The sequence below is a fragment of the Vigna radiata genome, chromosome 8 (genome assembly GCF_000741045.1).
Source record: "Vigna radiata var. radiata cultivar VC1973A chromosome 8, Vradiata_ver6, whole genome shotgun sequence".
NCBI classification, from domain to species: Eukaryota; Viridiplantae; Streptophyta; class Magnoliopsida; order Fabales; family Fabaceae; genus Vigna; species Vigna radiata.
The window spans coordinates 27025261-27041276 of record NC_028358.1 but is presented as its reverse complement, the minus strand read 5'-3'; the positions used below and the strand labels follow the sequence as shown (position 1 = coordinate 27041276).

General features: G+C 36.6%; 1 protein-coding gene and 1 long non-coding RNA gene across 5 annotated transcripts; one reads left to right on the top strand and one right to left on the bottom strand.

The window, feature by feature from the left end:
* Nucleotides 1-336: 336 nt before the first annotated feature.
* On the bottom strand, nt 337-7492 carry LOC106772639 (ankyrin-1-like). Of its 4 annotated transcripts, XM_022784727.1 has the most exons (3): nt 5927-7492; nt 2390-2465; nt 337-539 (listed from the first exon to the last, which is right to left on the bottom strand). In XM_022784727.1, exons 1-3 carry the CDS (start codon nt 7289-7291, stop codon nt 445-447), a joined length of 1536 nt encoding a protein of 511 aa, XP_022640448.1. In that variant the 5' UTR covers nt 7292-7492; the 3' UTR covers nt 337-444. The 4 variants fall into 4 exon arrangements, with proteins under 4 accessions (XP_022640448.1, XP_014514657.2, XP_022640449.1 ...); XM_014659171.2 differs by lacking the exon at nt 2390-2465 and having other exon boundaries at nt 370-539; XM_022784728.1 differs by lacking the exon at nt 2390-2465 and having other exon boundaries at nt 508-620.
* On the top strand, nt 7268-13691 carry LOC111242257. Its single transcript, XR_002669076.1, has 3 exons — nt 7268-7406; nt 7492-7699; nt 11867-13691. It is a non-coding gene; the product is annotated as an uncharacterized LOC111242257 (long non-coding RNA).
* Nucleotides 13692-16016: the final 2325 nt, after the last annotated feature.

The window sequence follows — 16016 nt, the reverse complement described above, 5'->3', positions numbered from 1 at the left end:
ATTTAACATATTTAGAAGACAATAGTTAGTTTAAATGAGTAATTTTCTTATTGTAATTAGTATATGCTTATATTACATGGATCTAAATATACAAAGCAAACAAAAATAACTAAAGAAAAGTGTTTTTGAAATGTCTACTAGATATATCTATCCCTTTCTTTGTAGAATCATCGATCATGAAAAATTATAATTCCAAAATATTACAAAAAAAAAATGGATTAATGATTAAAAATTAATAATTAGTATCAATATATTTATAATCATAAATTCTGACATCCCAATTATATAGAAAAAGAATATATAAATAAGACGTCATCAAAGCAGCTAGAGAAGTAATTAGGATTACAGTCATCCTTAAACAGTATTTAGAATTTGAAAATGAAGTACTAAAGTTTTTTCCTGAAAAATACAAGGAATTGAAAACTTAGAACATGACAAAGTTCTTCAAAATAAAAGGCTAATCAAGTGAAGCATAGTGGACTGGACTGCAACACTGCCATCCCCATCCAAAGTTGTCTCCAAAGTAACCTCCTCGTCATCTGCTCTCACCCAAGTGGATGATCATCGCAAAAGAAAACAAACGCAAACATGACACAAACACAAGCAAATGCAAGGATGACCTAATTATATAAAAAGAATGCAATTATAACAACATATATATACCAGATTAAGCTCAAGTAAAGTACATACAACTAAGACAGTTTACAACAATGATCGTAGCAAGTTATCTTCTAGATTTGACTCGTCCGGACTTTAGAATGATAGTTGAGCTATGGCGGGTCATGCACCTGTGGTGGCTTGTGATACTTGGGCTCCTCCACCCTGCCACACTCACGAGGTTAGTCTGTTCCGCGCCCTGGAGCATACTGGAAGCCTCCAAGACTAAGACCTCTTACTACTCCTCACCAAATGGTCAAATCCTCTCTACGTGAGAAGAAAGACCATTGGAGCATCAGGAAGACCCCCAAGACTGAGCTCCTACTTTCATTCTAAAACATTAAGAATCTCACCGAGAGATTCTACACTTTGAACATACCACAACCACCTTGAAATCGTACCATTTTTACCTTTGATCTCTCATACCTTGAATCTTGATCAACATACAAGTTTTGACATCAACAATATACCAAATTACACTCCAAATCATACTTCTCAAACTAAACAAGTTCATCTTAAAACAACAAAGTAAACCCAAAGGAAGTGAATCAAGAACAACGTTTTTCGCAAAGCGCACAGCGAATACAGGCTGATTCGCATAGCGCACACATAATTCGCCTTGCGAATTAATGTGACAAAGGCCCCAGACCTTTGTCTCTCGCATAGCGCACCAGTTCGCATAGCGAGAGACCCCAAACAGAGAGTACTCCTCTGGAGCGACTCGCTATGTGAGACAATCCGCATAGCGAGTCTGCATGATCTATAGAACGCCAATTCTGTAGAATCATGCAACTCATACCCCTCACACCAATTCCACCCCTTTCACCTAACTTCTAACACACCTAAATCTGAAAGGAACCTATATAAATTTGTCTAGTTGGATTTTAGCAATTATAAGGTGATTTTAAACTAGTTATGCTTGGGTTTACGTCTAAAATACCCAATCCTATGACTTACAGACTCTAGTTTGATTCTACCCTTTCTAAAGTATTTTTATTTAGTTTTATACTTCTAACAAGTGAGAATTAACTTGCCTATGCTTCCCAAACAGACCCAATGCACCCAATACTCATACTTCCCAAAATCACTCCCTCACTTCCCATCAAACACCCAAAATGGTTCCCATTTGGTGAACTACTACTTACCTAATTATAATCACAGTAAAGATCTTATCTTCCCCAATCCTCCTCCTTACATCCCAATTGGTCATCGGAGAGGAATAAGATGTTTGAGCGCATCAGACTCACCTTCGGCGCTAGCACATATGACTAGTCATAACTGACTGGATCAGGCCAGGGCTGCTCTATGATCAGGGATGTGCCAACTCACGTTTTTAAGGTTCCTTTATCCTACCAACAAAGAAGGACTCTCAATAAGTTATAATTTAATTATCTAAGTTATTACAACTGGTCCTACAATGGTCTAGACATCAAATACCCAATTTTATATATCTCACTTCCTCTCATAGTAACCTGAAACAGTACATGTGCTCCCCATTACTACCCATGACACGGTAGTTCAGAATCCTCACTCAAGACCTTTCCCAACACAGTCAATCACAACCACACACTTTAACAGTTTCAGCTCATACCACTCCACATGCCCAATTTCAATATTTAAGTACATACCACTCAAGCATAAAATGCACGTTCAAGCAAACAACATATTATTTTATACATCACATACATATATACCAAACAATGATTTAAAATATATAATCAGCTCCCCTTACCTCTTTGATCTTCACAGTACAGCTCAATAGAAAAGTTCCCTAACCGTACCTCCCCACAGAGGAAACTCCATAGTACCTATAAGCCACCAGAATGGTGTAGAGTAAAGCCCTTAGAGCTTGTTTGGACAGGAAATACGAAGAGGAATACTTACTAGTCACACGCAACCGTAAAGTTGCATGCCCTAGTTACAAGAACAGTGAAGAAAAAAAAAAGGGAAATCTACTTACTAGTCAGAATGAAGAAATGTTCGGTTCAAATCAAAGCCCTATGTGTCAAGAGCGATTTGACAGCACCCAATCAAGAAACGAACGACTTAAAGTGCTGAAATTGTAGAGAGAAGGCAGAGGATTTTAGGGCAAAGAGTTTTTAGAGAGAGAAAGGGTCTGAGCAAAAGTGAATCAGACTTCTGAGAAGTCCTCTCCCACAAACCATGTTGTCCTTAGTTTATGGGTTGGGTTGCCTTAACAATAGGCCCAATAACTTTACTGAATTTTAAGGCCCTTACATAAAGTCATTAAATTTATTAATCATAAATGTATAACAATTATCATTAAGTTTAAACCTAAATATAAACATTTGTTATAATATTTGGATTCTCTTATAATCTATTTTTTATAACATAATTTTCATTTAACAACTTTGTATAACTGAGTAATTTTTTATATTTTATTAAATATTTGTAACTCTTTCTTATAAAATATTGATGACACACTTTCTAATCATGACAGAGTCTTCTTAGAACATCACCTCTATCACCATAAAATAACACATAACTAAGAGTCTTAGTCTCTTTTCCATTATATTTCCACAACCACTCCAACATGCAACCATCACCATAGCTTTCCTTCTAGATTTAACTTATCCTAATTAAAGGATTGTCATCAAATATGATATAAAAAATTTTCATAAACTTTCAACACCTAATACTTTTGTACATTTGACTTGTAAGGACCTAGAAAATGGGTTAAAAAGGGTGGACACATGTATTAATCTAATGAGACCAGATTTTTCTTTTGTTTTTTTTTCCAGCATAAATGGGTTTTAAAAATATATTCTGGTTCATTAGCATAATACCCAACTTCTCTCTAGAACTCAGAACTCCAAGTGCTCTGCCTTCTCTTTAACCTTCAAGTTTACTGACTCAATGCATGTTCATTTAGGTGGTGCCCAAGCGTCCACAACGTCGAGGGCTCTAGTTTGAACCAATTGTTTTTTTTCATTATGACAGTAAGTAGTTCTACCTTACTTCTTTGTTGTTTTAGAACTTAGGGTATGCTATTCTACTGGTTGCAAGCAACTAGAAGCATCCTTCTTTGTTGTTTTTGAAATTGCATGTGCTTGAGTGCTAAGTTGTGAACCTGTAATGTTGTGTGGGTAAACTGTTCTGGACGAATCTGATTTCTCAAATGGTGTATATTGGAAGTGTTTGTGGTGAGAATTCTGTTGTAGCTTTGATTTGATAAAAGGTCAAGTGTTAAGGAGGTGTTTTTGGGCATTCTAGAGGAACTGGGATAATGATTTTGGGTGGTTGAATGTAACAAGTATGGTTCATGGACGTAATTCCATTATCCTCGAGGAGAGGATCCATGGTGGTGCGCTTTTAGTGTGTGTAGAATGATTTGCATGGAAGCTCAGTATTGGGGGTTATCCTGAAACTACAATGATTAATCATTCTCAAGTAAAGAAGACTAAATCATGTCGTGAGTAGTAGCAGGAGGTCTTAGTCTAAGAGGCTTTCAGTATGCTCCAAGGCGCGGTACACACTAACCTCGTGAATGTGGTAGGGTGAAACTCATTGGCAATGGCTTTGCAAAGCAGTAAATGCCACCACGAGCGCATGACCCACCATAGCTCGACAATCATTCTAGTCTGGATGAGTCGTTTTAAAGTGAACAGAGTAATGTTTGTGTAGTCTAGTATATTTGCTTTGAATTGCATGTTGTGTGTGATTGTATAACATTATTTTTATACCTAGCTCACCCTTGCTTTTGTGTTGTGTGTTGTATGTCTTTCTTTTGCAATGATCATTCACTTGGATGTGAGCAGATGTTGAGGAGGTGTCCCTAGAGCAAGTGTTGAAGGACGATGATGTTGCTTCTTAGTCCTCCTAGGATTTCCAAATTTAGTTGTATTATTTTGAAACACTTTATCATGTTTAAGTTTTAAATTTTGTTGATGTTTTGAGATGACTGTAATCCTAAACTTATCTGCCATTTCAAAACTGTTCTTTTATATTATGAGTGTGAACTTTTATATTATATATATAATTGAGATATCACATAATACTAAAAAAAAACTTGATAGTACTCCATAGTTATTACATAAATCACACATTTATTAGTTACGAGGATATCACTCATTATTTATCAACGTTACAACATGTTAAATCTATTATATAATCCAGATTTGATTGAAAACATTGAATTTTGAACAAGAGGAATGATACTTTAAATGTGAGTATGTTGCTTAAGTGACAACTCACAGACTTAAACGATAAAGTTTTCTCTTAGACGATACAACATATTGTTTGAGCTTCATTTGAATATTTGAATGATGCATTTTTGAAAAAGAAAACTGAGTGTACTCAAAATCATGAACCCAACAAATGTACAAACCAGAAACTACTATCATATTCTCACTATAGATTCCAATTTCCATTCCATTAACTATATTCATTCTAACGAATTTATGCTAATCATAACTTACTAATTAAATCAGGACAATGGTATTATCAAATATCAAATACATTCATTCTAAATACTTAAATTAAATTTAAAATATATATATATATATATATATATATATATATATATTTTCAAAATCACAAAATTTTCTTTTGTTTTTACAATCTACTTAAGCTCTCCTTATTTTACAATTATTTATATCACAATAAACAACAACTCCAAAATATAAGAATAAAACTCAAATTATACAAAATTATTTAGACATGGAAGAAAATCTCACCTAATGATAAAAAAACGAGAGCAAATAAGATAACTTTTTTAGTTAATGAAACTTGTAAAACTCTAGTATACTCACATGTAGAATGAGAAATAGAAAAAGAATAAAATATTTAGTAAAATTAAAAAAAAATAGAAATCAGTGAAGTATAACGGTAACCCATTTAAGAACTCGTCCAAACTTCATTATCGGTTGTGTGCCTAATGTGGCCAATGAAATGATGATTTTAGAACTCATGTTTTCAACTTCGTCTGATGTCTGAAATTTGAGCCTTCAAGATCGCTCCCACACCCATGCATGGCGTGGCACGCGTCACCATGATCAAATGAAATTCTTGTCTAAATCTACTATCAATTCCATGGTAAATGAATGATATTACATTATCAATTTCAGAGTAACTGTTGAGATTTCGCTTATCATTATTATTGAATTGGATTTGTACAGCTTCATTTCTCATTTCATCAACCAAGCAATCAATCACCAGGGACGATTCCACACTACACATAATATATACACAAAACAGAGATTTGGATTCAGTGGTACATGAGCGTGTTAGATTTAGAAGGAAGAGAAACCTGATTTTGGAAAGATTCGAACAAGTGAAGAGGGTGAGCTGCAAGATAGGGAAAGGATTTGAGATGTGATTGAGAAGCACCATGAGTGATCAAGAAGAGGGCAAGTTGCAAATGCCCTGCCTCTGCAGCACAATGCAGGGGAGTGTAGCCAGCATCATCCACAGTATCAACCTCAGCACCGTGTTCAAGCAGCACCTTCACGCTCTTTATTCGACCCTTGAACGCAGCCCAATGCAGTGGGGTCCACCCGTTCTGGTCCCTCCCGTTCACACTCGCCCCTTCCCCTAAACACTTCTTCACGCCCTGAACATCGTCCACCCTCGCCGCACGCATCAGCGCGTCGCCCAACCCCAGCAAATCCACCAAACGCCTGCGCGCGTCGGACTCTTCACTCTCCGCCGCAACACAAAACGCCGTTCTCCCTTCCCTGTCCTTCGCGCACTTCACGTCTGAGCATTCTAACAAACACTCCACGGCCTTCACGTGTCCCTTTCTCGCCGCGTAATGGAGCGGGGTCCTCCCCTTACAGTCCACCCGATTAGGGTTTCCTCCCATCGAGACGCAGAACTCGATAACCCTCACGTGCCCCTCCCTCGCCGCCACGTGAATCGGAGTTCTCCCCTCCGAGTCCACCGAATCCACCTCCAACTTCTCGTTGCAAAGCTCCAACAGAAACTCCATCACGTCGATTCGGTCCGTTGCCGCGGCCTCGTGCAGAACTGACTCCACGATTTCGCAACCAGAAGCTTCCAGAAGCTTCACCAAGTCGAGGTTCCCCGACCTGATTGCGGATGGCATGAGGGACTCTGCCGTCGCGGTAGCGTCCGCGCCGGCGTCGAGCAAGTAGGCGACGGCCTCTGCGCTGCCGTTTTCGACGGCGGGTTTGAGCAGTTCCGTGAGCTGCGATCTCGTGCACGCGGATATGGCTTTCGTGAAGAGGTTGTGGGATTGGGGTTTTCGGGAGATGAGGTATTCGGCGACGTGGGGTCCGACTAGGGAGATGGTTAAGACGGCGTCGCGGAAGACGTGGGGGCCGGGTTTGGAGAAGAGGCGGCGGAGATGGTCGACGGTGGCCTTTCCGGTGGGGAGCATGGTGGCTCGGACGGTGATGGCATCGGGGGGGTCGGAAAGATGGGGTTGGTCGGAGGTGTGGGAGAGGTGAAGGGTGAATGATGCGGACGAGAGTGGTGGGATTGTGGAGAAGTGTTTGTTGATGGAGAATAGAGATGGGTTTGTGGTGGTTAGAGAAACTGCCACTGACATGGTGTGCATTAGATTTGTTAGCTTAAAGGAGGAGCTGCACTTTTGGCCCTTTAAGAACATCACCTCGACTTCGTTTGCTTCTGCTTTCACCAGTCTGTCCATCTTCAATCTGGTTGATTGATGGATTGATTCTGACTTTGAACTTTAAAGGGTGCTTGCTTGAAAGAAGGTGATTGATTCTGACTTTGAACTTTAAAGGGTGCTTGCTTGAAAGAAGGTGATTGATTCTTTCGCTGTCTATTTAGTCTATGTTTTTTTGAATTAATTACTAGACACTGATCTGTTAATTAATATATGTGTAGCATGCTTGTTGGTTGGGGTGTGACCGTGACAGGGAAGGTGGAAGACGTTGACCATGACTGCTTGAGACAATGGAGAAGGGTGGAATAGTACAGCGCCGCTTTTGAATGTGTTGAAGCATTTTTAGCCACGACCCGAGACTCAATAATGTTATCCTTATTCAATTGCATAAGACGCGGACAAGAGTTGCCTGATTTGAAGAATTTGCCAGTAAGATCTACAATTCTGGTTAAAAGTTTTATTCACTTTTTAATGAAAATTTCAATTTCAATAAAAATTTAGATTGCAAATTTTTTTAGGAAAGGCTCAGACTAATTCCGACCAAGTTTGTTGGTAATATGAGTAGGTCTCTGAGGATCATCGGTTTGGGTTTGAACGAGTCACTCAATATCATCGTTGCTGTGTTTAAACGGGTTACTCAATATCATCATTGTCCGAGTACTTTTGCAAACAAGATACACTTTTAATAAATTGTTTCATATTAAACTGGACCACTTAGACAGTGGCCCTTGGGTAGATAGGGTGTCAGGCAACCCACTCTAGAAATCAAGCATATCCAATGTGCGGGATCTACTACCTAAAAACTGTTAGAAAGAGGGAATTTAGCATATGTTAGAATTGATTTGGGTTGTTTGTTTCTCAATAATTCGGATGATCGAGTACTAGAATAACAACCAAAAGTCAGTATTCAAGTGTATTTATTTACTACCAAATATATTTTCTATTATTTAACCTTATTATTGAGGCCTTGTACATCTTGGGCACGAGGACTGACTTTTGGTCTTTGTCAACTAATTAAAGTTTGTTGAAAGTCTCACATTGATTAGAAATAAGACCAATTCATAGTATATAAGTGAGTATAAATCTCATTTTACAAGTTGGTTTTGTGGGGTTGAGTTAGATTTAAAATTCATTTCTTAACATGGTATCTGAGTCAGGTTAAAGGCTCATGAGTAACTTATCACACCTCCGTAAGCTTTAATACTCTTGTCCAAATATTTGAGGGAATATTGGCTTGAAACTATGGACATGAGATTGCCTAATTTGAGTAGTCCAAAATAGTCATTAATTATGGCATCTACCATTTTTATGTTGGTTTTAATTTATAATTTTCACTGTTGCCTCTTCGTCTATGCTGAGGGAGGAATCAATAAAGTCAACTAAGCTTGTCTTGATTGATTATTTCACCTCAGCATAGACTAAGTAACAAACACTACGAACTAAAAGTGACAAAATGACATTATAATTAGTGAAGATTTTGGACACTATTAGATATATTGCGTTTTATGTTAATTAGGAAAACATACACTTCTGATGATATTGGTAGATACGGTTGATATTGTTTGATATTGTTTGATATTGGTAGATACGGTTGATATTGTTTGATATTGGTAGATATTGTTGATATTGTTTTTTAACAATATCATCTATTTATCATATTTGTGTTTGGTTGCCATATATACATGTATCATTCTTCATTATAAATATATTGTGATTAATCTTATACCTAGTTTTACTATATTTAATATGGTATCTAGAGCTTAAAGCTTTTGATAGTCAATATTTGAATTTTGAATTTATTGAGAGAGGATTTTATTGGTTCTTATCATATAACACTGGTTCTTATCAAAGATTGAGATCTTTGTGGCGAATCTGCATTGATTCATCAATTTGCTAGATTGTAACATTTCCATCTCTATTTTATTTTTGCATTCTTCTCTGTTTTTCTTTTTATTCTACGGGAGGAATCAAATTTAGAAATGATCATACTCTTTTTTGGATAGGATCATATCATTTATGCAATGATCAACAATGCTAGAGTTGTCTCCTTTTTCTCTTTCAAGATTTATGCTTGTTTCCTTGAAACCTTGGTGTTTTAGGGTTTTTTTCTCTCTTCTTCTATGGCGTCTTTCAGTATCTTTTTTGCCATTAGTGTGTCTTGGCTTTGAGAGTCAGAGGCATCTTAATCATCTTACTCAAAAAGTTACTGATATTTCTCTCAGTGATTTTTCCCGTTGGAAGATAATTGATGCTCAGTTATGTATGATCTTCAAGAATACCATCCAATCTTCTTTAAAATAAATTATACTTAACGTCTTTATGTTATGGTGTTTGTTACAATCTTTTCAATGTTGTTGCTCTTCGAAATCAGGATTCTATGACGGATTATTTGGGTAAGATCCATGTTCTTTTTCTTCCGCCCATGAAATAGAACAATGATCAAAGTTCTTCGTGGTATTGGCTTTACATAGACTTGTTGAAGAATATTCTCATGTCTATGATTAGATTTTGGGTTCCCATGTTATACCCATGGTTATCAAACTTGCAATTCAACTCGTAGAATCATCCAAGTTTATATTCCCACACTCATATCAAGTTAACTTGGTAGTAAACTTGTTACACTCGTCGTGAACTCGATGAACTTGACTAAACTCGCGATCTAACAAATGAGTTAGTGAGTCCATGTGACTTTTCTTCAAATCCAAAAAGACAACAAAGATTATAGTTTTGTATGTGATATCAACTGGGCTTTCTTCTCTCCATTGCAACTCGCAATAAGGGTTCCAAGCTCTCTGTGTTGTCACTCTTGCAACTTGTCATGTGATCGTTGATGCAATGTAGTTTTGTTCTGGTTGTTCTCCGTTCTTTTGCTAGTAGCTTGCCAATGATCTTCATGTGTTGTGTTGGTGATGCGCTGCTGTCGCACTCATGCTGCTCAACTAAGGGTAGGAATAAAGTTTGGTGAAGCTTAGGGTTTCCTTTATTCTCTTATGGGCTTTTGGGATCAGTCCAACATCATTTTGTTGTTTCATATAAATTGTAGTATATCTTATATAAAATGGTGTAGCTAATTAAATAATCATATTAGAAAAATATAAAAAATACTGAAAAATATAATATAATAATCTAATGGTTTAAACCTCTTTTTGGTCCCTAGGTTATAAGCGGATGTTCAGTTTAGTCCCCGTTTTTAAAAATGTAAATCTTTGGTCCCTAAGTTATAAAAAATGTATCAAATGAGTCATTTTTTGACTTGAAATACTGTTTTTGGTTGTTTTTTTAACAACTGCTACATCTTTAAATTGCTCTTATTTGTTTCTTAATAATAATAGCACTTTAGATTGCTCTTTGTACTTTGACCATGAACATTAAAAAAGGACTCATTTGATACATTTTTTATAACTTAGGAACCAAAAGTTTACATTTTTAAAAGCGGGGACTAAACTGAACATTCGTTCATAACTTAGGGACCAAAAAGAGGTTTAAACCTAATCTAATATATAACAATAATATTCGATTAAAAAAATTTAAAAAGTTATTTATAAAATCCTACAACAATAAAATATTATATTATTTATAAATATTTTAATATTTTTTATAAATATTATATTTTTTATAAATATTATATTTTTTATAATATTTTATTATTCCAGATGTATTTGATTATTTTTAATGAAAAAATTACTTTAATTTATTTTATATTTTTCAAACCTTTTATAATGAAATTAAAATTCAGTTTGGTATTTTTATTCAAACTTTGTGAAGTGATAATGACGGTGAAATTAAAACTCAGTTTGGTATTAAAACTCAGTTTGGTATTTGTTGCTGGTTGTAGGTGGTTTTTGCTATCAAAGTTGGTCCTGATAGTACTATTGATGGCTTCAAAGCTCGACTTATAGCCAAAGGCTACACACAAATTTTTGGATTGGATTATGAAGATATATTTTCTCCACAGGCAAAGATGAGTATTTAATCAACATAAATTATTAGGTAAATACATTTCCCAAAAAAGGGGTATTGCAATAAAAAACTAAATGATATGATTCACTTTGTTTTAGCACAAAAGTTTGAACCATTGAGCTGAATTTACCAAACCAAACACGTGGTGATTGCTTGAGGCCATTTCTTCTAAAAGATAACCAGATAGAAATGCACTTTTGATATCTCGTTGGAGTGACCGGCGAATTGTTGTCATGGCAAGAAAGAGACGGATAATAGTCATCTTGGTCACTGGAGAGAAAGTATCACTTAATCGAGGCCATAAACTTAAATGTACCCTTTTGCAACTAACTGTGTCTTGTGACGATCAACTTCACCATTAGAGCCAAGTTTAATGGTATAAACCCACTAACATCCAACTACCTTTTTCCTAGGTGGAAAGGAACTAATTCCCAAGTATTACTTTGGTTAAAAGTCTGCATTTCTAAAATCATGGCTTATTGCCATCTAGGATGATCAAGTGCTTTTTCCACGTTTTTTAGAATTGATAAGTGTGATAATTATTTATTATTCACACTTATTTTACCCTTTAATTTGTATTTATTCACGTGTGTTTTCTCCTCATGCGAAGATGTGTTATTTTCTTGTTTTGCTTAGGTTTTAGGTTAGTGTCCTTGTGAGAGTTTTGTACAAGAAAAAGAAGCATCTTTGATTTTGAGAGTTGCTGCCAGGATTTTCTCACACACACACAACAGGTTCGCTCAACCAAGAATACAAATATTCTCTCGGTGAATGGATATCTTGCTCAGCGAGCATGTGCAGTTAATAGGGAGATTGTTGACTTTTCACCCAATGAATACATGTATGCTTACCTAATGAAAAGTCAAGTTGTATAAGTGGTTTATTAGTCGAGAAAGAGAAAAATAGAGGCAAGTCTGGTTGCGGGAACACGAAGAAACTCAAGAAACCTGTTAGGGATTACTCCAAGTTCATCAAGACGTTGTGCTTTTGTCAAATTTGTATGTTCTAAATGGTTAGGAGTAGTTAAAATCCATTTTCATTAGGATTGGATATCATGTACTCAACTAGATGTAATTCTCTTGTACAATAAAGTCTTTGTTCATTCATATACTTTATCTAAATTTTATGTGTATGATGGAATGTCTTAATCGAGTGTGTCTAGTCATTGGAAGGTGAATTTTAGAACATAGACATAGATAGAGCGACCAAGAGAATTGGATCTAGGAATGGTTTCAATCTCTTGGTCATTCTAAACAACAAAATTTAATGCAAATTGTACGTTAAAAGAACTGAGGAATTAGTAATTTAATGTATGGATTTAGAACTTATTCGTAAGGAATTAGGACTAGTAAACCTTTGTTGTGAATGTTTGAATGAGTAGGAGATAAATTGTATAAGGTTGTTTGCATCAATTGATATATGAATTCCAATTCCAATGAAGCTTTACCTTTATCTTAATCAAATTTTCTAAGTTCCTGTTGTTACAATCTATTTCATGATTATGAACTCAATCATTTTCTATATGAAAGTTAAAATGGTTGAAAATAGTTAAAATTGTAAGTCTCTTTCTCTGTTCATTCATATATGTGTGTGTGTGCGCGTGCGCGTGTGCGTGTAGAAAATAAAAGCAAAATAATAAAAAGGGTGCATGAATTGAAAAAGAAGGTTGAGCAGTGAAAGAAATATGGTGAGGGGTTTACTTTTGTATATGGGGATTTGAGGATTTACTTGATTGATTGAGTCATTTACTTGTTTTTCTCTTCTCAAGTAATGAATTTGAATCCATGAAAAAACATTATTCTTCTAGCCAAGCCAAGTTTCAACCTTAGAAAGACCTTTTGACCTAATAAATTGTGTATGAAATGTGAGTTAGATGATGTGCAAAAGTTGATGAAGTTCTAAGATATGCTTGTTGTTGAACACATGTGAGAACAAACACTTATTTGATGAGCTTTGATAAATCTTTGATTTGGTTGTTAGTAATAGAAGACACTGAGGATAGAAAAGAACAATAGCGTGGCGACAATCGGTGATAACTTAGAAAATTATAACAAATGATTTGTTATCAAAGGTTATGGAGTAATTTAATGTTTTGGTTAATTGGCTTAATGAAGTCATATTGAAAAGGCAATTAGGAACAGAGAGAACAAAATTGAGATTTAGGAAAGGGGAAAGTGAAACTTGATTGACTCCCTTTGAGGAAGTTTTAGAGCCATTTGTCAAGGTTATGAAATCATGGTCTCTCTGTAAGGAAAGGGATGAGAACAAAGAAGCATCACCAGAGATGTGATCAAAAGCACATGAGTCAATTACCCAAGAATTTTGACCTTTCATGGATTGCAAGTTAGTTGTTGATGTACTTGGTGTTTCAAATGTTTGTGTCAAGCTATAAAACTTTAACCTTAGATACTCTTGATATTCATTCTCAATGAATTTGGAGTTGGATGTTTCAACCTTAGAGACATTGGTTGTCTTAAGGGGAAAACCATGTAGAGAGTGTTAGAGATATTATATTTAGTTTATATTGTGTTTATTATAATTAGGGAAATATAGTCCCTATATGTTTATTAGGGAAACATTATTCTTATTTTATTTTATTTTATTCTTACATATTCATTTGTATTTGGACTTAGTCCATATTTCTTCTATTATAAATAGAGAACCCTATGTGTGTATTTAACACAAGGGATTAATTCCAATACATAATTTTCACTATATTTAACATGGTATCAGAGCAGGTTTTCTGATTCTTTTCTACTTTGTCTTTGTTGTCGCCGGTGGCTGCTGCCACAGGCGGCCCCCCCTAAAAGTTTCTTTTTCAACCTGTGCCTTTATACTTCAATGGACAATCTCTGGTTTCTGTCTCGCATCTGTCCGGTGTTGCTGTCCTCCACTGTCCGTTGCTGCTCGCCACCATCCGACCGTCGTCTTTGACCACCATCTTCGGCAACCGTCTTCGGCACCGCCGCCGACACCTTCTCCAGCCACTGTCTCTGGCCGTCGTCTCCGGCCACCGTCGCCGGCCACCTTCTCCGACCACCGTCTCCGGCCACCGCCGCCGACACCGTCTCTGGTCGTCGTTTCCGCCCTTGTGCCACCGATGCACCAACACCTAGTCCTACCTCTACTGTTTCCGCTATCTTCTTCTCTATTTTGAAAGGTCTTCAAGGACAACCAAGAAATTTCAACACTAAAATTATGGGTTGAAACAATTTCACCAACCCTTTGTCAAATCTGTCAGATTTGTTTTTTTTGGGTGCTTTGATGAATAAGAGCTCATTATGATCTTCCACTTTCACGATCTGTCATCGGTGCGCCGTAATTTCCGCCGTTCGTCGTGAGAGGGAGTATGTTTCCAGCCAAGTTTTAGGCTTTCAGACTCCATTAGTCAATGATGGCAGTCCTTGCAGTTTTATAGCTTCTAGCGACTACAGGCCCCATCATGATGACAGTCCCTATATACAGGCCCCATCAGTCAGTGATGGCAGTCCCTGTATACAGGCCCCATCAGTCAGTGATGGTAGTCCCTGTAGTTTTGTCGTTTTTAGCCACTACAGGCCCCATCAGTCAGTGATGGCAGTCCCTGTAGTTTTGATGCAAGCCCCATCGTTACTTGATGGCAATCTAGTCCCTGGAATTTGTCATTGTTCTCTTTTGTCAAAGTCATCCCACTTGAAGTTTCATGGTGCTATTTGAAATTATGCAGTTGTCCACTACTGTCCATAGATTGTTGTTAGTTGTTCGTCGACAAGTGATTGCGCATCTGTTTGCCGCACACTCTTGATGACAAATCATATATTTCAAATTGAGTTTATTTATTCCAAGCTTGGTCCATACAATCTGTATGCTCCAGCTTGAGGGGGAGTGTTAGAGATATTATATTTAGTTTATATTGTGTTTATGTTAATTAGGGAAATATAGTCCCTATATGTTTATTAGGGAAACATTATTCTTATTTTATTTTATTTTATTCTTACATATTCATTTGTATTTGGGCTTAGCCCATATTTCTTCTATTATAAATAGAGAACCCTATGTGTGTATTTAACACAAGGGATTAATTCCAATATATAATTTTCACTATATTTAACAATGTTGGAGTGCAAACAAAGTCCCACATTGAGTGAAAGAAGGACTGGTCAAAGGTTTATATACACATAGATATCTCAATGGTAAGAGGCCTTTTGGAGTGGTACCAAAAGTAAACCCGTGAGGGCTTGGCCCAAAGCGGACAATGTCTTACCATGTATGGAGATCTATGTGTGTGCCGAACCTCCCCCAAATAGACTTTTAGGGGGGGGCCGCCGGTGGCGGCGGCCACCTCTTGGGTGTAACCCATCCTTCTACAGATTGTGCACTGAGGACACCCTTGACTTACACATCCAAGGAGTATCATGTTTTGAAAGCTCTAAGGAACATTAGAAGTCTTGGTTTCATAGATTGTCACAACAGGACACACAACTAGAAATCCACTTGTTTTCACGGTTCATCTTTTTTAGCAAGCATATGGCTCTCGTTTTGTTCAAGGTGGTCCTGATGTCTTTGGCCAAGGAACCACGTTTCAACACATGCAGCCCACAATAGATAATTTTGTCCATTTAGTTTCTCAGAAGTAATGCAAGGGCTTCCAGAGTGGACATTACATAAATCAAGCTCAATCAATATGATGGATGTTGGGTTTTCAACAAACACTCACTTAGACAACTATAATGTTCATTTTGGGCAGAAGACTATGTCCTGACCTGAAAACCTTGTGAGTACAACGGAATCTTGATGTGGTTTGAGA

Excerpts from the sequence above, each read along its gene's own strand:
- LOC106772639 (XM_022784727.1), bottom strand. The coding sequence starts at position 7,291 with ATGGACAGACTGGTGAAAGCAGAAGCAAACGAAGTCGAGGTGATGTTC. Across the intron at positions 2,466-5,926 it reads TCGAATCTTTCCAAAATCAG|GTACTATGGAGTTTCCTCTG; the intron begins GTTTCTCTTCCT and ends GGTGGCTTATAG. Across the intron at positions 540-2,389 it reads GTACTGTGAAGATCAAAGAG|ATGACGAGGAGGTTACTTTG; the intron begins GTAAGGGGAGCT and ends GGGTGAGAGCAG.